Source organism: Solanum tuberosum, unplaced genomic scaffold (assembly GCF_000226075.1).
Source record: "Solanum tuberosum cultivar DM 1-3 516 R44 unplaced genomic scaffold, SolTub_3.0 scf00004, whole genome shotgun sequence".
In the NCBI taxonomy this organism is placed as follows: Eukaryota; Viridiplantae; Streptophyta; class Magnoliopsida; order Solanales; family Solanaceae; genus Solanum; species Solanum tuberosum.
The window spans coordinates 668,830-688,826 of NW_006238930.1; the positions used below are offsets into that span (position 1 = coordinate 668,830).

The 19,997-nt window shown below is 35.1% G+C and overlaps 4 protein-coding genes across 7 annotated transcripts; 2 read left to right on the forward strand and 2 right to left on the reverse strand.

Moving 5' to 3' along the window:
• The first annotated feature begins 312 nt into the window (after positions 1 to 312).
• Positions 313 to 5,033, forward strand: LOC102580107 (protein DA1-related 1). 4 transcript variants are annotated; one of them, XM_015306434.1, is made up of 12 exons: positions 313 to 413; positions 1,358 to 1,661; positions 1,844 to 1,934; positions 2,420 to 2,573; positions 2,688 to 2,808; positions 2,916 to 2,999; positions 3,146 to 3,265; positions 3,438 to 3,650; positions 3,761 to 3,823; positions 3,911 to 4,026; positions 4,146 to 4,204; positions 4,295 to 5,033. In XM_015306434.1, exons 2-12 carry the CDS (start codon positions 1,470 to 1,472, stop codon positions 4,630 to 4,632), a joined length of 1,551 nt encoding a protein of 516 aa, XP_015161920.1. In that variant the 5' UTR covers positions 313 to 413; positions 1,358 to 1,469; the 3' UTR covers positions 4,633 to 5,033. The 4 variants fall into 4 exon arrangements, with proteins under 4 accessions (XP_015161920.1, XP_006338270.1, XP_006338269.1 ...); XM_006338208.2 differs by lacking the exon at positions 313 to 413 and adding an exon at positions 430 to 514; XM_006338207.2 differs by lacking the exon at positions 313 to 413 and adding an exon at positions 521 to 907.
• Positions 5,034 to 5,630: 597 nt separating this feature from the next.
• Positions 5,631 to 7,481, reverse strand: LOC102596810 (protein LYK5-like). The gene has a single exon (XM_006338697.2). It carries the CDS (start codon positions 7,479 to 7,481, stop codon positions 5,631 to 5,633), a length of 1,851 nt encoding a protein of 616 aa, XP_006338759.1.
• Positions 7,482 to 8,714: 1,233 nt separating this feature from the next.
• On the reverse strand, positions 8,715 to 11,170 carry LOC102580890 (lysM domain receptor-like kinase 4). The gene has a single exon (XM_006338210.2). It carries the CDS (start codon positions 10,818 to 10,820, stop codon positions 8,895 to 8,897), a length of 1,926 nt encoding a protein of 641 aa, XP_006338272.1. The 5' UTR covers positions 10,821 to 11,170; the 3' UTR covers positions 8,715 to 8,894.
• A 1,085-nt stretch (positions 11,171 to 12,255) lies between these two features.
• Positions 12,256 to 15,907, forward strand: LOC102581228 (protein YeeZ). The gene is made up of 8 exons (XM_006338211.2): positions 12,256 to 12,520; positions 12,612 to 12,704; positions 13,525 to 13,603; positions 14,089 to 14,167; positions 14,482 to 14,521; positions 14,605 to 14,739; positions 14,879 to 15,016; positions 15,314 to 15,907. Exons 1-8 carry the CDS (start codon positions 12,297 to 12,299, stop codon positions 15,591 to 15,593), a joined length of 1,068 nt encoding a protein of 355 aa, XP_006338273.1. The 5' UTR covers positions 12,256 to 12,296; the 3' UTR covers positions 15,594 to 15,907.
• The last annotated feature ends 4,090 nt before the right edge of the window (positions 15,908 to 19,997 follow it).

Sequence of the window (19,997 nt, forward strand, 5' to 3'; positions counted from 1 at the left end):
ACATAGAGAAGTAATAAAGTAACTGAATGTTTTTAAAGTGATGATGAAAACAGAGCAGGTGAAATGTTTTTTTGTAAAGTAGGAGTAAAAGTTTGGAAAAGGGCAAATTGATTTTTATAGGACAATACAAAGTAGACAGTCACTTGGTGTCAGAAGTTTAAGCAAAGATAGATGAGATTTTTATTTGGCCACTTGTCAATTTTCTCAGCTCGGATTTGTACTTCCCACCTGCAACACATCCTTAAACTCCCATTCAAAATACTTCACTCTGGATTAAGTAATTTCATTCTTTTTACCAGAAAACACACAGCAAATGGAGTAATAAAAATTGCAACACTTATTAATCAAGTTCACTGTAGAGTTCCCACTTGGAGAAAAAGGCCAAAAAATTCAACAGTGACCCCCCAAAAATGGTCTTCTCTTTCTCTGCTGACGCATTTTTTTTGAAAAAGTTTAGCAGTTAAGTTAATAATGGGGTTTTGACATATTGTGGACTGATGATACCAAATCAATGGTACAAAGTTCCCACCTTTCAAGAAAAGCACAAAACTTTTTCCAATTTTTGAAATAATGAAACTTTTTCATTCAATTTTCGCCGATCTAATTACTCTTCTTTGACAAAGTTTTTGGGCTTATATTTTGGGTGGAATTCAACTCCTTTCATTTGGTTTCTCCTTTTCTGGCTTACCTTTTTTTTTTTTTTAAAATTTTTAATCTTATTCACACTTCCACTAGAATGTTCCTCTGAACCTCTGTTTTGTAATTTTGCCAAGTTTTTATTCTTGTGTGGAATGATGATGGTGGGGATATGGGTATCTTTCGTGTCAACTCCAGTTCTTGGGGCATGACCTACCTTCAAACTGAAATTTGATGCTTTGTACTTCAACTTGTGCTGATTCATTTGGAAGTGAGACTCCAAACATATAATCACTTTTTTACTGTTTCTTTAACTTGGATCATAGTAATTCAAATGTTTTTCTATGGTCTGGTAATTAGACCCCAAATCAATAGTCGGTTGTCTTTGTGACGGTTGGTGGGTGGTCATTATTTTGTACTGATGAGTTTCCATGGGGCAACTTGTTTATTACAATTTTCGAGAAGATTGTCGTTTTCCTCAGCTGATTATCTGTTCTGTTAGTAGTCATGTTGAATTAACTGTAGTATTCAGATGCTACCTTATCTTTTTTTTGTGATTTTCTTGATCATTCATTCGGCTAATTTCTAGATGAGCAGTTTCAACTCTGCCTATAGTTCATGTTAGTTTTGTTATTTATAGGATCAGTTTGAGTTTGCTAGCAGATACAGATGATCCAGTCCACAAGCAGTACCTAATAAATATCCTTATTTGGCTTTGCAGGTGTTTATTGCCTACACACCACTGTTGGATTCATATAGCCAACTCCAACTTGTTTGGGATTGAGGCATAGTTGTTGTTGTTGTTGTACACCAGGGACAGGCAATTGTGTGTTATGGGTTGGTTAGAAAAGATATTTGGAGGTTCCACACACAGGATCTCTGGTGGACAATACCATGGGGGTTATGAGGGTGGGCAATATCATGGGGGATACGATGGAGGGCAATATCATTCGGGGCATGAAGGAGGACAAAATCATGGAGGGTATGAGGACAGTACTACTTGGGATGGACCAACTACATCAGTGGTAATCAGTGATTCTATTGCTAATTGCTTTTAAGTTGTTCTGTGTTTTCTACCAGTTGCTTGGTGCATTACAAAATGAGCATTTTCCCAGGCTATGTTGCTGAGAAAATGCTCTCAAAGTTCTAGCTTTTAATTTAAGTCTTTCCCTTGCTAACTGAATATGATAATACGGACTGAGTGTAGGATGAATTGTCAGATTTTGATAAAGAAGAAATTGATCGTGCCATTGCACTTTCTCTAGCAGAAGAGGATCAGAAAGGGAAAAAAGTAATTGGTAAGTAGCATTACTAGGATTTAATATGAATGTCTTTCATTTTATAAAGATTGATTTCTAGTCTAGATCATCTGATGAATAAATAATAAGGTAAACAATAACGAAGTTTTCTGTTTTTCTTCACTCGACAAGTTTTTCACTGACTTCATTATAGAATTGTATGCTATACATGAAGTATTTGTCCAACACTCGCCTTATTGAGATTGTTGTGTTTGCATAAATCTGCAACTCTTGTCCTAAGTTTTTTCTTTCTTTTTGAGAATTTGTGTGGTTATGAATGCAGAATCAATCAAAATAAAATGATGTTTTTGTCAAGCATGGTCTGATGTAATAGGACTTATTTACTGTTGCGTCTTTGGTCAGGGTAATTGTGGATTTAGGGGTTATAGTATCTAGGTTAGTCTGTAATATTTTATAGAGCTCTAGTATATTGGTGCTTAATTGCTAATCAATGTGTATCCTAATCTTCTGCTGCTACCTAATAGAGAGTGAACCCCATTTGGAGGAAGACGAGGCTCTCGCCAAGGCCCTTCAGGAAAGTTTGAATGTGGAGTCGTCTCCACCACCACCACCACCACCTCGATATGATTATGGAAGTCCCTTTCCACCAGTATCATACTCGTTTCCGTATGGGTATAGGTAACACCTCTTCTATTCTTCTGTAACAGAAGAATTTTGACTATTTTCTCTCTTAATTGAGTTGTAATTTTTTTTTTTCTTATCATATCCTTGTACTGATGTGTCTGAGTGTAGGGTTTGTGCTGGTTGCAATGCTGAAATTGGACAGGGAAGATATTTAAGTTGCATGGGAGCTGTTTGGCATCCAGAATGTTTCCGTTGCCATGGTTGTAATCAACCAATTTCTGACTATGAGGTCTAAATGTAGTCAAATTTACTTGAATAGATTTTTATCCCATGGTGCTTTCAGTAATTACCTTGAATTATTGAATATAAAAGCAATTCATTTCTTGCCTTTTACAGTTTTCAATGTCAGATAACCGTCCATACCATAAATCATGCTACAAGGAACAGCATCACCCGAAATGTGATGTATGCAAGAACTTTGTAAGTGTTCATTCAGTTTTGTTTAGATCGACATTTTGTTATCGTGGTATTGCACTGTGAACTTTACTGCACCCAACAGCTTCATCGTCTGGTAAAATATGACTAACCATATTTTTTGTATTTTGCCTTTACTTCTATGTGCTTAGATTCCAACAAATCCGGCTGGTCTAATTGAATATAGGGCTCATCCTTTCTGGCTTCAGAAGTATTGCCCATCACATGAAACTGATGGGACGCCTCGTTGTTGCAGTTGTGAGAGAATGGAGGTTAGCTGCTGCTACTAACTGTTGTTACATTTCTTTAAAGTGCATTTATGTCTTTAAAGATTAGCAGAACAAATAGGAATATTATAAAACCTGAATATATGTCACAACCTGAGACAAATTTTTTTTCTTTCTTGTTCTTGTTGAATAATGTTAGGATTTCTTGTTTTTTTAGCCCGTAGATGCCAGATATCTGATACTTGAAGATGGTAGGAAGCTGTGTCTAGAGTGCTTGGACTCTTCAATAATGGACACTCATGAATGTCAACCTCTTTATCTTGAGATACAAGAATTTTATGAAGGCTTAAATATGAAAGTAGAGCAGCAAATTCCTTTGCTTCTAGTTGAAAGACAAGCATTAAATGAAGCGATGGAAGGAGAAAAGAATGTGAGAGTTCTGTTCCGAATTATCCATTTCTTAAGACACTACACAATCACAGGCCCAGAAAGCTGTTACCTTACATCCAACTTCCATTTTTATTTTTTTTGTCTTGATAGGGTCATCATCACATGCCTGAGACTCGAGGACTATGCCTGTCGGAAGAACAGACCATTAGCAGTGTATGAGTCTTCCCTTTTTCTGCACTTTCCTTAATGGCCATATACTGTTCAAAATGAAATATGTCTTGATTCAAACAAACATTTCAGATTTCAAGGCGACCACGGATTGGTGGTTATCGGATTTTGGATATGTTTACGGAGCCTCACAGGTTAATTCGACAATGTGAAGTGACAGCTATTCTAATCTTGTATGGTCTTCCTAGGTAATAAATGTCACACTTCTTTCATGCTTAATAGAATGGTCTAAAAGTCATACCTCATAAAAAAATTCTTGCTTCACTCTTTCTGAAGACAAATTTACTCATAACTAAGACTTTTCCAGGTTATTAACTGGTTCAATTCTGGCTCATGAAATGATGCATGCATGGCTGCGGCTTAAAGGTGGATCTTTTATTTTGATAACACTTGAATGAGATATCTGTTTATATGTTAAGATTCTGAAGATATGTTCTCTATTTAAATGATTGTTAGGTTATCCGAGTTTAAGTCCAGAAGTGGAAGAAGGTATCTGCCAAGTTTTAGCTCACATGTGGTTGGACTCAGAAATTATAGCTGGTTCTGGTAGTACTTCAACTTCTGCATCTACATCTGCATCCTCATCGTCATCTTCATCACCATCTACTTCATCAAAGAAAGGGAAACGCTCCGACTTTGAGAAGAAACTGGGTGATTTTTTTAAGCACCAGATTGAATCAGATACATCAGCAGCTTATGGGGATGGATTCAGAGAAGGTAATAAGGCAGTGCTCAAGTATGGCCTCAAGACGACACTTGATCACATCCGGCTTACAGGAACCTACCCGTGTTAAAATATTCAGTCATTCCGAGTGTTTCCACTTCAACGCGGATGTTCTAAACAAACCTTCTATACTAGTTTTGTTAGGACCACATAGCACATACAATTATAATCATTACACAATAATCAAAATATAAAGAGTAAATGCAGCAATAAGATGCAGATACGTTTAATACACTTGTGTCTGCTTCAAGTTGTATACTTATTCATATAAAGGAAATCCAAACATATTGATGCACACGTATCTACCTTTCTTATTGTCCACCAAAAGGTGCTTCATTTTTGCCGTGGAGAAGAGGAAGATTGATCATATAGGCCTAATTGACTCCATGTAATGTATGAAGCAGCACCAATTATATCTTATTTGCATGCTCCTGCAATTATATGAAGTTGTATTGTGTTTGCCTGCTCCTGTAATTATATGGTGGTAATATCTTATTTTTCATCTTATTCAGAGAACATTTTTGGTTGATTTACTTCTTCAGCTTACTTCAACTGTGTTAGTTTCACATAGCTTGTTCTAAGTTAGAAGATAAGAGGAGGATTGCATTAGGATGGCGGGTCATTGTAAAAATAGTTTAACTATAATGAATCTCTAAATTCATTAGATTGAGCTAAAGTGGATAGAGAGGATTCATATATGACAATAGAGAATCATACAAACAAAGCTATAGTAACATAAAAGATGCATGGAATGATGAGCTCTCTCCACAATTTACTGCATATTGCAGTCCTCGTGTCTGGTTATTCTCTGCATTTGTCTTGCAGCTGAAACAGTTGATGTTGTATATTTTGTTGAATGGCATCCATCAAGAATTAATATTTTGGAAGTCAGAGCCCATTGAGAGAAAACTAAGAAAAGAGAAAAGAAAGGAAAGGGGGACTAAATGAACAGTAGTACAGAAGCCACAACTAAGCCTTAACTTTACATTTAAGAAACAAAAGTTTACTGTTGGGGTAATATGTATGAACATAACATATAAGCACTTATTCATTTTGTACACAAGTTCTCTAGTTTTGTATATCTGTCTGGATTTTGATTAAGGTAGATATTATTTCAGTTGCACTTGGTCTTCTTTCAGGTTCCCTCGTCAAGCATGCTGCAGATAATTTCACCAATCGAAGAACGAGATCAGTTTGTTGAATTATGTAACCAAGCGGGTGCTTAATTTGTAGCCTTGGATCTTCGAGTTCTTGAATTTTAGATTCTTTATCCATACTTTCAAGCACTGTCTCTGACAAGAGTACTTCTTTTCCATCCTGCTCAAAAGCAGCCCCTTTTCCTGTAATAATCTCCAACAAAACGATTCCAAATGCATAGATATCTACCTTGGGAGTAACCTGGCCAGTTTCAATGTACTCTGGTGCCAAGTAGCCATTGTTTCCCTTGACGAACTTCATAGATGAACTTTCCTTTCCCTCATTGTTTGCTGACCGCGCCAGGCTAAAATTTGAAATCTTGGCCCTTAGATGTCTGTTAAGTAAGATACTGTTACTACTAATGTTATTGTGCACATAAGCTGGAGCTGTGAAGTTATGAATATAATCTAGACCATCAGCGATATCTAAGGCAATACGCATTCTGCAGTTCCAGCTCTGAGCCTCGGGGTTATCATCCTTGAAAAGCCATTCATTTAAAGATCCATTTTCCATGAACTCAAAAACAAGATAGGATAGTTGGTGATGCTTACAGACACCAGTGAGGCTAATTAAATTGAAATGGTTGATCTTTGCAAGGAATTTAACCTCCTTTGATATGTCTGTCCGCGTCTCCTTGATGGCCATCAGTTTTCCTCGAAGGACCCCTTTATAAACACAATTACCAAATTTTTTTCGCGAGCTGAAGTTTTCAGTTGCAGCCACCAGTTCTTCGAATTCATACACTTTAATCATTTGACCTTCACCAACAATACTTTCCAGGAGATGTTCTGGCAAATTCCTAGTTTGTTTCCCTTGTCTTCGATTCCCAAGTATTTCACCTCTTTTGTTTTCCTTCTTATATTTTAAGACAATGAACAAGATAAAACAGAGGACTGCAAGGGATACACCAGTTCCTACCCCAATGAAAAGACTGCGGTATGTTATTTTGTGCCTAGAAGGGTAAAATATTTCAGTGTGTGCAGTCTTAATAGTCCTTGTTTGGGAGCTTAAAGGTTCTTTTGGCAGAGGAATCAGTATTGTTGTGCAAGGATAAATAACTGAATTTTCAGATAATCCATTTGCATATGCTGTACTTTGACTACTGACACTGAACTGCGCGCTAATGCTAGAAACGTTGTCCCCCGATGTAACCAAATGAGTCACCAGATATTTCACACCATTTCTTGACTGATCCCTTGTAGGACAGGCACATCTGAGTGGTACCCGTAAATTTAGACCTGGAAACAGATCGAGTGCATTGTAGACATTTTCATGCATAAGAGCACTGCAAGTAGATAACCCCTGATACGTGGTGGTTGCAATGCGAAAATAGGTATCAAATTTGCTTGGTATAACATAAGAGGTGTCAGCCTGATAGTACTGACCTGAACATGAACAATTTACTGGAACTATAACTTCTTGATTCTGATCCAATATTTTAGACCTTGAGATATTGTTGATGTGGACAATATCATCAGGGTTCAAAGATAGGAGTTTTGAGATGGAAGAAACAGAATTATAAGTAGAATCTGATCTAAAAATCAGGAATGATCGACAGGAGAACTTTTCACCATTGCAAGAATAGAGAAAAGAAGCAGTAGTTCCTGTTTCATTGGTTCCTTTACAACTCATGACAGTATTTCCTGAATAATTTTGTTGGGCATAGACCTTTGAAGCTAAAACGATGAAACTTATGAAAAAGATAAGCGGAAAATTACCCATGGTATGCTATTGCCTCAGAGTCACCCAATAGCAGCTGAGAAAGTTGAGGTACATGCCCTTATGGCCAGTGTAATTCAAGTGAACACAAAATATTCTTCAATGTAAAGTCAAACATCATATGTCATTGACAATATGAAGCCACCACATTGATGCAGACCACTTATGAAATGAAACAATATTCTAGTTAAACGACATTTTCTTCTAACAACCATTGGAGCTTTCCACATTTAACTATTAAACAATTAGCATAAACGTGAAGTTTCAAAACGGCGATTCATGTCATTCTCTAAGTCAGTATGTATTGTATCATCAACTGTTGACCTTGCTTGATGAGCAGGTCTAGCGTGTAATTTCTGTTTTATACAGGCTTGCAAGAAACTCAGATGCAACTGCTTATTAAGATGCCGTCCATAATAATTCGAGGGATAAATAGTTTATCCTGAAAATTGAAATCTCTAGATGCCACAAGGAATTATTTTACTAAAAGCAAACTAAGATAGCAGACTCTAACTTGATCACAACTTAATAACAACCACTAGCCTGTTGTCCTTTTTGAACAAAGTCAAATCAGATTAAATTAAATAAATAACCAGCCGGCCCTGCCTTCATTTTTCCCCAGATATGTATTCAACCATTGGATTTGAATGCTACAAGTCAATGTTTTCATCTTGTTGATCACATACCTATGCCATCATCATCATGTGCAAAAGCCTTCTAATACTTTATGGTTCTTGACCTACGAATTCCAGAACTCAAAGATGATGTTATTAATAATTAGTTTTCAGACGGCTAGACTAGTTCAATATTGTGGCATCAGTGGGAACATACAGACAGGTATATTCCTTCAATCAGTCAGCTTTTTTTTTTTTATACTTAATTGGCGTTCAGCTGATTCTACAGCTTCAACATGGCTTTATAAACCAGCTTAACCTGTTGTGTTCACAAGTTGTATAGCTACCAACAATACGAGATGCAAAAACAAAAGACAGGCCCAGTGATCCATTGTCACTATAAGGTAAAACCAGCAAGTTGCTGCCTTGATCTATGATTCAAGGTAGGTTTAGTTCTGTTGTTTACCAGTTATCAGGATCTTTATTATGATGAAGCCACTCTCTTTTGCTAGGTTAAAGCCAGGACCTGTTTGCGCTTGGAATGTATCTGGAACATGAGGAGGACTACATGCATTACTCAGAGCAAGAAAGAACATAAGTAAGAGAGCACAAGGTGGCTTGATTGAAATATTTAACTGATTTTTATGTAGGATAAATGGTGTAATAGCTCTTCGAAATTCATAAACAAGGTTATAACATTATGCACATAACAAATCATGCTAGACGTGGAAGAAGGAAAAACCAAAAAGAAAAAACACAAAAAGAAAACCTTACAATCATTGATCTAGGGCAATATATGTGGTTACACTGAACTGCTAAATGACATTTCCCATGAGTGTGTGGCTGTCATAATTCTTGAAACAGATTGCACAATCTCATCCGTACTAGGGCGATGCGAAGGATCTTTCATTATGCAGTTATCGATCAATCTGACCATGGCAAAGGCAAGTTCTGCAGGGTACTTCCCTTGCAGAGAAGGGTCGATGAAGTTGCTCAAATTCTCCTTTGCATCCTCATCATGAAGCACCGGGATCAACACCTCAGACAAGTTTGTATTTGAGCCTTCATATAAAGCAGAAACTTCTTTCCCAGTGAGAATCTCCAGCAACAGAACTCCTAATGCATAGACATCCAGCTTTGGAGAGACTAGCCCATTCTCCAAATACTCAGGTGCCATGTAACCTTGGGTCCCAACTATATGCCTTGTCAACGCAAACTCACCTTCTTGTCCATCCGCTGACCTTGCTAGACCAAAGTTAGCAATCTTGGCTCTTAAATCACCATCAAGAAGAACATTATCACCGTTTAAATCCTTGTGAACATGAGGAGGGGATGTGTAGCTATGAAGATAGTTAAGCCCTGTGGCCACATCAAAAGAAATTTGTACTCTTTGAGCCCAACTTAGTGACTTCTGATTACCATTATGGTGACATATCCAATCACTTAATGGTCCATTGGCAGCATATTCATATACAAGATACCAGTGACCATCATGAAAACAAATTCCCGATAGACTAATGAGATTAAAATGATTGATTTTGCTCAACAAATTAATTTCCTTTGATACATCACCACTCATTTTCTTTATAGCAGCAAAATCGCCATTGATCGTGCCCCGATAAACAGACCCCTTTATCAGACATGTAGGACTGAAATTTTCTGTAGCTGCTTTAACCTCTTCAAACTTGTAAACCTTAACAGATTGAGCTATGCTGGATAAACTTTCCAAAAACTCCTCTGATTCTTCTTCAACTTTCTTATTCGATGGTTTCTCAACAGCTTCAAAGCTTTCAGAAACAAACTGTGGATCAGCTTTCTTTTCCTTTTTCCTGAAAAACAAAAAGAAAACAACAACCCCCAGAATACACAAAGCAACAAGTCCTCCAACAACACCAACCACAACATATATCCAAGTTTTCTTCGAGCTACTCTCCGATACAGGGACAGCAGGTGGTGGTGTTGATGTTGTCGCAGGAGGCGGTGGTGGAGATGGTCCAGCAACTTGGGAACTCAAAGGTGGGGTCGATAAAGGAACTAATAGAGTAGTATTTGGAAAGACAGTAGGAGCATCTTCTGGTATACTATTAGCAGCAAGAGTTGCCCTAAAATCCACCCCAAATTTATCACTAATGAAGGAAACAAATTCCCCAGAAGCAATCAAATAAGTAAGGAGATAATTTGTACCATTATTAGTTTGGTTTTGCGTAGGACAAGCACATCGCAGAGGAACATTAATTCTTGAACCAACAACCAGATTATTAGCTTGTTCACTGTTCTCCGCGTTGATAGCATGACAAGTTGACAATCCTTGTAAGGTATTAATTGCAACATTCAAGAAAGTATCATCCCTTCTGATAACATAAGATGCATTTGATTGATAAAACTGACCTGAACAAGAACAAGTGACAGGAACAAGAACCATTTGGTTGGTGTTAAAGGTAGCATTTTGAGAAACTGAATTGAGCTGAGAGAGCTGTGAAGGGTTAGCACCCAATAGAGATGAGATTGAGGGCACGGTGTTGAAAGGGGGTTGAGATCTGAAGGTCAAATAAGATTGGCAAGTACGGTTAACGCCATTGCATAAATACCCAAAAGCAGAAGTGGAGGTATCTTGGGTGTTGCAGTCATTTGTTCCTGTTCCAAAGTAAGGCTGTTGTGCAAGAATTGAAACAGAGGAGGAATAAGCAAGAATGATGGTAAAAACAAAGATGAGATGAGAATAATTCATTTTCACCTCAGAAGAATCAAGAGATTGTTGTTTTGTTATATAAATTATAAGCAAAGCTAATTTTTTAGACAATAATCAAACACCAACGCGGCATAATAATGTCTCAAAAGAAAAAGTCAACGTAAATGCGTGTAGGAATATTATGTATAAGAAAAGAATAATTGATGAGGCACAGAGATATATAGGAGTAATATTTAATCACAAATAATTTGATGGGTTGACCCTTGAAGATTAAATACTATTGATTTGTGTCTACTGCCAGACCCATCGCTATTAGAGGTGTACCGTTACATAGACTAATATATCTAGGCTGTGCATTTAGACATTGTGATCTCTGTTAGTCATCCAAAAAAGGTGGACGTTCAAGTCACGTCTCAAAATAAATAAAAGTAAAATCACTTGTAATTTATTAGGGGAATAAAAAGGAGGGAAAATTGAAGAGTTAGGCTACAATGGAGCAATTGGCCCACCTGAAAATTATTTGTAGGCAAGAAAGCGTGTGGATTCATTGTGGAGAGCTTTTTAAGCAGCTGAACAAAATTGACCCAAGCATCAACTATTCAAGTGGAGATCTTGTCCAACTTATATACTTTGACTCCTTCAAATCTTTTGGTCAACTTTTTGAAAGAAGTTTCTTGGGAGGATTTTTCAATAGCAGTACTCGTTTTGTCGTAATTTATGTGATGATATTTGATTCAATACAGAGTTTTAAGAATGAAAGAAAAATGTTTAAAACTTATAATTTAATACAAGTCTTAAATATTTGTATAGTTATAAATTATTTCATTAAAATAAATTATTATAAATATAGAAAGATGTCATTCTAAGAATGTCACGGGAATGGAAAAGAAGGAAAATTATTTTTTGGAAAAATTACAGAAATCCACCTTTTAGTTTACTTATTACCATTATCCCCTATAAGTTTTACAAATCTCCAAAATCCCTCATTTTCGCGCATCAGATTAGTGTATCCCGCGCATCAGATTAATGTATCAGCGCGCTTATATTATTGTATCTCGCGCATCAGATTAGTGTATCATGTATAAAATGTACATCAAATTAGTGTATCATGTATAAAATGTAATGCATCTTACTTAACGATTAACGTATCTCGCGCATCAGATTAATGTATCAGCGCTTATATTATTGTATTCGTTTGAGGGATTTCTGTAATTATAAACTTTTAAGGGATAGATTGTAATTTTACCTTAAAAGTATGTGATTTCTGTAATTTGCCCTTATTTTTTTACAATTAAACCTATTTTGTTGGTTGGTTATTTGTTTGAAGAAGAGAAAAACTGAAACCATTATACTTGGGCTTTCTATTGAGGCCGATTAGCACTAAGTCACCGATATGGCCCATATATTATTAGCCCAAAGCGCATTGGGATGGGCTTACGAGCTTTCTGTTTGACCAGCACTTCTGTTTAAGTTTTAACCAATACCTGAAAGTTTCAGAGTATAGAACTATCTGGAATGGAGATTTGCCGGCTGTCAAGTCAACCGGCCGTTATTCATCTCCGGCAGGGTCAAACTGCCGGTATAAACTCTATTAAAACGCCACAGTTTTTCCCCAATATTAAATGCAGTCTAGGTGACGAATCGAGCACTAAAAACCCGGATTCGAAAAATCGAATGTTCATTCTGGGGATGGGTTTCGTAGGAAAATTCTTGGCTGCAGATTTGAAAAGCAATGGATGGTGAATAAGACCCTTGATTCTCCTTTTCCTCTTTTCGTACTAGTTGAAGTTGTGAAAAGAAGCAAGCTGTTAACATTTGTTTATTGCGCAGGGAAGTTGCAGGAACTTGTACCAGTACTGCACGGAAGAAGAAATTAGAGGAAATGGGGTTGCATGCGCACATATTTGACGCCAATGAACCACAGTGAGTTTTCCAGTCATCTCTCTTATTCATATATGTTCTTTGGTCAGAACATAACTCTACTGTTCTGGGAAGCTTCGTCCTCAACTCTTTTAACATAACAAATTACTTCGTTGCTGCAAATTTTGTCTAAAGTTGAATATGGATCAACCCTTTCGGATGCAACTAGTCATTTTCCGAATGCCTCCTAAAATAACACAATAGGGATAAGTGACTGCCTTGGGATTTTGCAAAAAGTTACTACTGGGCATTAATCAATGGCTAAAATGGCCAGAAAGTAATATGGTAAAAAGACACAGTATAATGAAAACAACAGGAGGATAATTGAATTCTTAAAATCTAAAGGAGAAGAGGCAAAGCATGTGTTTATTGAACTAGGTAAGTGACTTCAAATGATAAATGGATAATGTTTAGACTTCGAATCGATGGAGAATTAGAATATGTGAAGCTAACACTTTAATGGCCAAGAACTCCTAAGCTGTTGTTGGTTTTCCCTTTTGTGTTTACTCCTTTTTCAAACAAAATATACAGTACACAGTACTTACATGAATGAAGTGAATGATAAATTTTCTTTGTTAAGTAGCAATTAAGTCTCTTTGATTAAGTTCTTTTCTCACTGTTGCTGTAATAGTTACTTCATCCAAATAAGGTCAAAGTTGGGTTGTGTTTCTTATATCCAAACTAATGTTTTCATTGATTTCTGATCTAGGGTGTAAATGTAGGGTCACATATCTCAACCTCCATACTTGTAGGCAGTTTTATAGAAGAAATACTCTTTCTATCTTACCCCCGTTCTGATAAGTGTTTCTGCTCTATCTTTCAGACAGGAAGTCCTCGATATCTTGAAATTCCACTCACATCTTCTTATCTCCGTCCCCTCAGTTTTGGGTGTTGGTGATCCGGTAAATTTACTCAGTATTAAGCTGCTGTTATAGTAAGCAATATGACAAACATAGGTCGTGCTAATTGTAGAGACCTTCCATGTGAACATGTTTATTGATGATGTTAATTGTAGACGTTCCTAACGACTTTTCTTTGTCACGATATGGAAATGAACTATGATAAAAAAGAATAGAAGATAATTTTGTTTCTTCTTATTGTTAATCTTAAAATTCTTTTGTGTTTCTTTAGGTGTTAGAATTCTTCTTCTTAGCTACGTTTTGCTATAATGCTCAATAGTTAGCAATATCATTTATTTGAAGATTGTTTACTTTTGAATCTAAAAAATAAGGTAAAGTCATGCACCGAAGCCATAAAACTTACTTTCTCTGTAACTGTAGAATCTGGAATGGAGCTGTATGATATCATGAAAAACTGTAGGAGAAGTTTTTTAACTTACCTTTCCACTAGCTTGAATGTTGTCTAGTAATCGTTGTGTGTACTGCAGATGCTTCGGCATAAAGAATTGCTAAAAGAAAGACTAAAGGATGGTAACCTCCAGTGGCTTGGTTACTTGTCATCAACAGGTATGTCTTTTTTAACTATTGCAGGAAGAAATTTTGCATTTGTATTGTTCATCATATTGCTACATGGTAAAACTATTTCTTTGGACAGACTGTATTCACGAAGTATGTTATTGACTACGTTTCTTCCGCATTTGTATTGTTCATCATATTGCTACATGGTAAAACTATTTCTTTGGACAGACTGTGTTTCTTCCGCATTTGTATTGTTCATCATATTGCTACATGGTAAAACTATTTCTTTGGACAGACTGTATTCACGAAGTATGTTATTGACTACTGATCCTGAGAAATTTGTTTCCCTTTTGAACTATTAGGTGTTTATGGAGACTCTGGTGGTGCATTGGTTGATGAAGAGTGAGTCTATAAGAACCAAGCACTTGAATCTCTTTGGTGCATTGGAAGTAGTTATCCTAGATTTATATGTTACCATATTTCAGGCTTCCACCAAGCCCGACGACTGAATTGGCAAAAGCAAGGATAGCTGCGGAGGAAGGATGGTTACATCTGGCTTGTGATGGAAGGGTCACTGCCCAAATATTTAGATTGGGTGGCATATATGGTCCTGGTAGAAGGTTGTGATGAGGACATGTTTACTCTAACTGGACATTGCTATTGTTTTTCTCCGGATATGTTGCATCCAGCAGTTAGTCTAATGAAGCACTCTTTGATTTAGTTGCAATCTGACTAACTTTTACTAATGTTTTATTGCAGTGCTGTTGACACTATTCTCAAGCAAGAGCCTCTGTCTAAAGGTCAGAAGATGAGATTTTCCAGGCATTATACATCCCGTATTCACGTTGCTGACATCTGCCAGGCTCTTAAGGCCAGCATTCAGAGGCCATCTCCTGGGTACACACTCAATAACACTACTCTTTGTTCATCCAATTAGATTGTCTTAAATGTACGATTTATGTCTCTTCCTTTATTTCCAAGATAATATTAAATCATGCCTCTGAAGTTGGTAATACCTTGTCTGCATAAAACTGGATTAGAAGCTTTTAGCACACTTTTGTATTTGCTTCTACTCCAGTGGTTTCTATGTGCAATAACTTCCAGGTCATTTTGATGGGGGTACTTTTCAGCTTTCTATTTAATTATCTTCTTAGTTTCATCTTAATCAATTAATTGTCTGGTTTGGCATTTCAGGAAGATATACAATGTAGTTGATGACGATCCTGCTCCTAGAGAGCAGGTATTTAAGTTTGCTAGGAACTTGGTTGAGGAGAAATGGCCAGGTCACATAAGCCCCAACAACTCTGCTGAAGAGGCAAAGTCTTTAATCCCGCAGGGCGCTTCAAGGGGAGAGAAGCGAGTCTCCAATAAACGCATTAAAACGGAACTAGGAGTGAGGCTGCTTTACCCTACATATGAATCTGGACTGCGGAGCATTATTGAACGCATAGAAAATCCATTTCGCGTAAGGTGATTACATCCCCGTGTGCAATGGCTCCATCTTTAGACTGGAATGGAAGGTTTCCAGTGTATGTGGTGTTTAGGATGAAAAGATTGAGCTTTTAGGATGACTACAAACATGAAGAAGTAATATTGTAGACGTGATGAAGCTCAGAATCCAGATATTCATCAAAAAGTCAACTTGTATCCATCCTTGTAGTATTATTTTCAAATACAGATAATAAGATAGTGATATGACATGGTTGGACAATCTCATCCGCATAATACAACCTGTAAATTAGTAATACAGATAATAAGATATTGATATGACATGGTTGGACAATCTCATCCGCATAATACAACCTGTAAATTAGTAAGACCATGTGACATACACCATGGAGTCTTTTCTTTCTAAATGTGGACAGATTTTATTTTGGAGTTGAGAAATTTAAGATGAACTCGTATTCCATACTAGATAGATAAGGCCTGCCTGTGCTAACGCACGGGCCCAATAGTATGAATATCCGAAACTCTTTTGGGGTGATGGGATATTACTCGAGAATTTGAGTTTGACTTAGCAATAAGCATTTAAATTCATATTTGAATAGTTCATTCTAGCAACATGATTGTATATATTTTAAGTAAGAAATAAATTATGGATATGTTCCTACTGATTGCATGAGAAACAATCAAGAGGAAAAAGATCGTATCAACTATTCTTCCTGAGAATTAGTGCTACTTCCAATAGTCTCTCAGTTTTGGATGAATTTCTTCCATAATATTTCGATTTTAGATTACAAAGAGGCGTGACAATGGATAATCTTTTGTTTTAACATATGTATGATCAAAGTAAAAAACATTTTTTATTTTTCAAGAGTCAAACAATTTAAGTTTGATCGAAAATTTGTAGGTGGAATCTTCAATTGTTTTGAAATGAAATTATATATTTGTAAACTACGCAAAAGTACTATAAGTTTCAAAAATTGGTAATCTAAAATAATTAAAAGATATATAAAAAATTTACTGTTAATAATAGATTTTTTTGAATCTCAAAATTCAAAAAGTGTCACATAAATTAAAACTAATAGAGTAGAAGTGTTAAAATAGTTTGCCTAAAAAAAATAGTGAACAAGAAGTATAGAGTGAGAATAAGAAGAGGAGGTGGAGTCGGGCAACAATGGACACGTGTGAAGTGTGGAGGAGTAAAAAGTTATTTAATATTGATGCATTAACTACCCCTACTTATCATTTTATTTACAAGAAGAAGAGACGTGGATGTTTTTAATTTTTTTTTCTTTTTCTGTGTTTTGGAGGTTTTTAATTGATTTGGTAGTACTGTACATGCATATAACTTTTGTATCAATGCAATAGAGATGGTTATGTAGCAGACAATTTAAATGAAAAGGGAAAAGGGCTTTTGGTCGGCAAGCAGCAGCACGACCCTAAGCTCCTCTCGTTAGCCTCTTATTATATAAGAGAATGCAGCGACGTTAAAACATTAAATAAGAGGACAAAGAGAATTTCCAAATCCATTCTGGGATGTTACGTAGTAATGAGATATACTTTCCTGAGAAAATGTATCAATTTTTATCTTGAGTTATTGGAATTAAATTAGATCTAAAATATTTCTTTTTTTTTTTTATGATATATGATTCAATTTCTGGGATATCCCTGTCAGAAATTAAAGGTAATTGAGGATAAACATCATTGTTATTGTGAATTGTTACAATAAAGTAGTTATGTAGATAGGGATTGGGAACAAAGTGTAAAATGCGGGTGGATACGTGTCAAAGTCATCTGATCCAGGTAGCGCATGTTCGCCGCATATATGAAACCTCTTTTGTCGTTACTATCCTGAGATGTTTTATTTATTTATTTAGCAGGTGAATTAATATGTTTGAACGATAATGATGAATTGCCCCATTCCATCGACTCTTCTGTCGCTACTCTCCCATACTGCGCTGCTCATCAAGTGGTCTGTGTCAAAAGGGATGGCAAGTTGAGAGTAATAAATAAAAAATTATAGACACATACTATTTCTGTCTGCCTGCGTGCACTACTTCTGTATAATTAAAGAGCGTTTATGATACGTACTAGATACACGATCCCGTGTCAGCACGGGGTCCAATATATATTACTACTCTATCCATCTCATTTTATGTGAGGTAGTTTGATTCAGCATGAATTTTAAGAAAAAAGAAGACTTTTAAAGCTTGTGGTCCAAAATGAATGATAGAAATTTGTGTGGATGTAAATAATTTCATTAAAGGTAAAATAGATATTTTATAGTGAAATTGTTACTTAATATAGAAATGTGTCATTCTTTTTGGGACTGACTAAAAAGGAAAGTAAGTCACAATTTTTTTGTCTTAATGTGATATCATGAAACTTGAGAATTTATCAAAATTTTTATATGATTTTAAAAATATTTTAAGTTGTTAATTATTGTAATTTATAGTACTTTTTTACATAATTTTAAAATAATAGTATATATTATTCTCTTTGTTTTAATTTATGTGGCATATATATAAGATTTCAAAAATTAATTGTTTTTTTGTCTTTTAAATATATTAAATTATTAATTATTGTAATTTATAATACCTTTTAATGTAATTTTCAAATAATATATGTTACTTTTCATGTCTAAAGTTATGTGACATTGATAGATTTTTTTGGAGTCAAGTGATTTTTTTTATATATATTTTAATTTTTTTAAAATTATTTAATTTATTGTGATCTATAATACTTTTTACGTCAATTTCAAATAACACATATTTATCATCTAACTAATTTTATGTGGTACCAATAAAATGTCAAGAGTCAATCGAATTGTTTTTATATAACTTTTAAATATTTATGTTGTTAATTATTGTGATTTATAGTATTATTTATATTATTCTTAAATCTATAACCAACAGAAAGAATAGAGAAATAAATTTAATACAAAGAAAATACTAAATAGTAATGAAAGTACTATATATACAAATGTTTAAATGAAAAATGAATAAAGAGCCGACATGTAAAGTGAGCCAATGGTTGGGCCCACACAATTCAAGAGAAGAATATTTTGATAGGACATATAAGTGTCCGTTTAGATTAGCTTATTTTAGATATTTTAAAGTCAAAATAGCTTTTAAAGAATTTTGAAGTGTTTGGATAAAGTTAAAAAATATTTATAAGTATTTATTTTAAAGTCAAAATAATAAAAATAAATCAAAAAGCCATAAGTTAAAAATTCTAACTTGTGACTTTTAACTTATAAGTCATAAGCCAAAAGTCAATCCAAACGGGCCCAACCCATTAGGTAAATATTGATGTAAAAATTAAAGAAATCCCATAGTCTAAGATCTATATTACATTCTCTCCCTAATAATTCCAATATTACAAAAATCCCTTGAAAATTGATGCAGCCGGATACATAGGTACCATGCAGATACATTATAAAAGATACATTGTAAGAGAATGTTGTTGCGCTAAAAAAGGAACAAATAACGTAAAATTTATTATTGTTATATTAATTTCCTAGATTAACGCCTAACTGATCATAATCATTCCATATCCTAATAGGGGACAGTTTCACGATTTCAAATTTCAAAATTTCATCTTCTCCATTGAAGACGATTTTTGAACACCCGGTTGAAAAATTCATAATTTCAAAAAGAAACTCGATACATGATGAATATATCTATTTTGTTGAAGCATTCAGGAATTTGGGCGAGCGAAGTTAATTATGAAGGTTACAAAAGTGACGGAATTGTTGTTGGACAATCAATTTCATTTTTGAATATCAAAGCAACCATTTCAGCCGAGTTAGAGATCGACGAGGTAAGAAAAAATATTGAAATCCGATACATCGTAGAAGGTAATTCATCTCCGATGAAAATTAAGAACGACATGGGTGTTAGACTATATTTAGAAGTGAAAAAAAGTGAGCCTGATTTTGCAATGTATCCATTATGTATTAATAAAACGGATAAAATTGGTGGTGAGATACATAGCTTTGATGGAACATGAGGAGAGATTACGTGTGTCAAAGGTACAACAAGGGATACAGAAGCTCTTGCATTGGTTGAATCAAGAATTTGTGATTCAAATTATATTCCAGAATTAGAAGTTTCAAATTACATAATTGATTCAAACAGTATAGATGTGAAGGCAGGTCAATTGTATAAGGATAAAGCAACACTGATAGATGTGATGGACAAATATAAAATAAAGCACCACTTCAATTGCAAAGTAAAAAGATATGATAGACAAAGGTATGCGTTTATTTATCTGCAAAGGTATGTGTTTATTTATCTGCATTGAAACGTGCTCTATGGGGTTCAAAAGTAACAAATCCATTTTGCTTAATGATACATTTAAATTCATAATTTGTGTGATACATTATTATTTTTAGAATTTGTGTTATGGTGCTTTTGATTTTTTGTATTTTTTT

Excerpts from the sequence above, each read along its gene's own strand:
- LOC102580107 (XM_015306434.1), top strand. The coding sequence starts at position 1,470 with ATGGGTTGGTTAGAAAAGATATTTGGAGGTTCCACACACAGGATCTCT. Across the intron at positions 3,266-3,437 it reads GCAGTTGTGAGAGAATGGAG|CCCGTAGATGCCAGATATCT; the intron begins GTTAGCTGCTGC and ends TTGTTTTTTTAG. Across the intron at positions 4,027-4,145 it reads ATCTTGTATGGTCTTCCTAG|GTTATTAACTGGTTCAATTC; the intron begins GTAATAAATGTC and ends AGACTTTTCCAG.
- LOC102596810 (XM_006338697.2), bottom strand. The coding sequence starts at position 7,481 with ATGGGTAATTTTCCGCTTATCTTTTTCATAAGTTTCATCGTTTTAGCT.
- LOC102580890 (XM_006338210.2), bottom strand. The coding sequence starts at position 10,820 with ATGAATTATTCTCATCTCATCTTTGTTTTTACCATCATTCTTGCTTAT.
- LOC102581228 (XM_006338211.2), top strand. The coding sequence starts at position 12,297 with ATGGAGATTTGCCGGCTGTCAAGTCAACCGGCCGTTATTCATCTCCGG. Across the intron at positions 12,521-12,611 it reads GATTTGAAAAGCAATGGATG|GGAAGTTGCAGGAACTTGTA; the intron begins GTGAATAAGACC and ends TTTATTGCGCAG. Across the intron at positions 14,522-14,604 it reads GGTGCATTGGTTGATGAAGA|GCTTCCACCAAGCCCGACGA; the intron begins GTGAGTCTATAA and ends ACCATATTTCAG.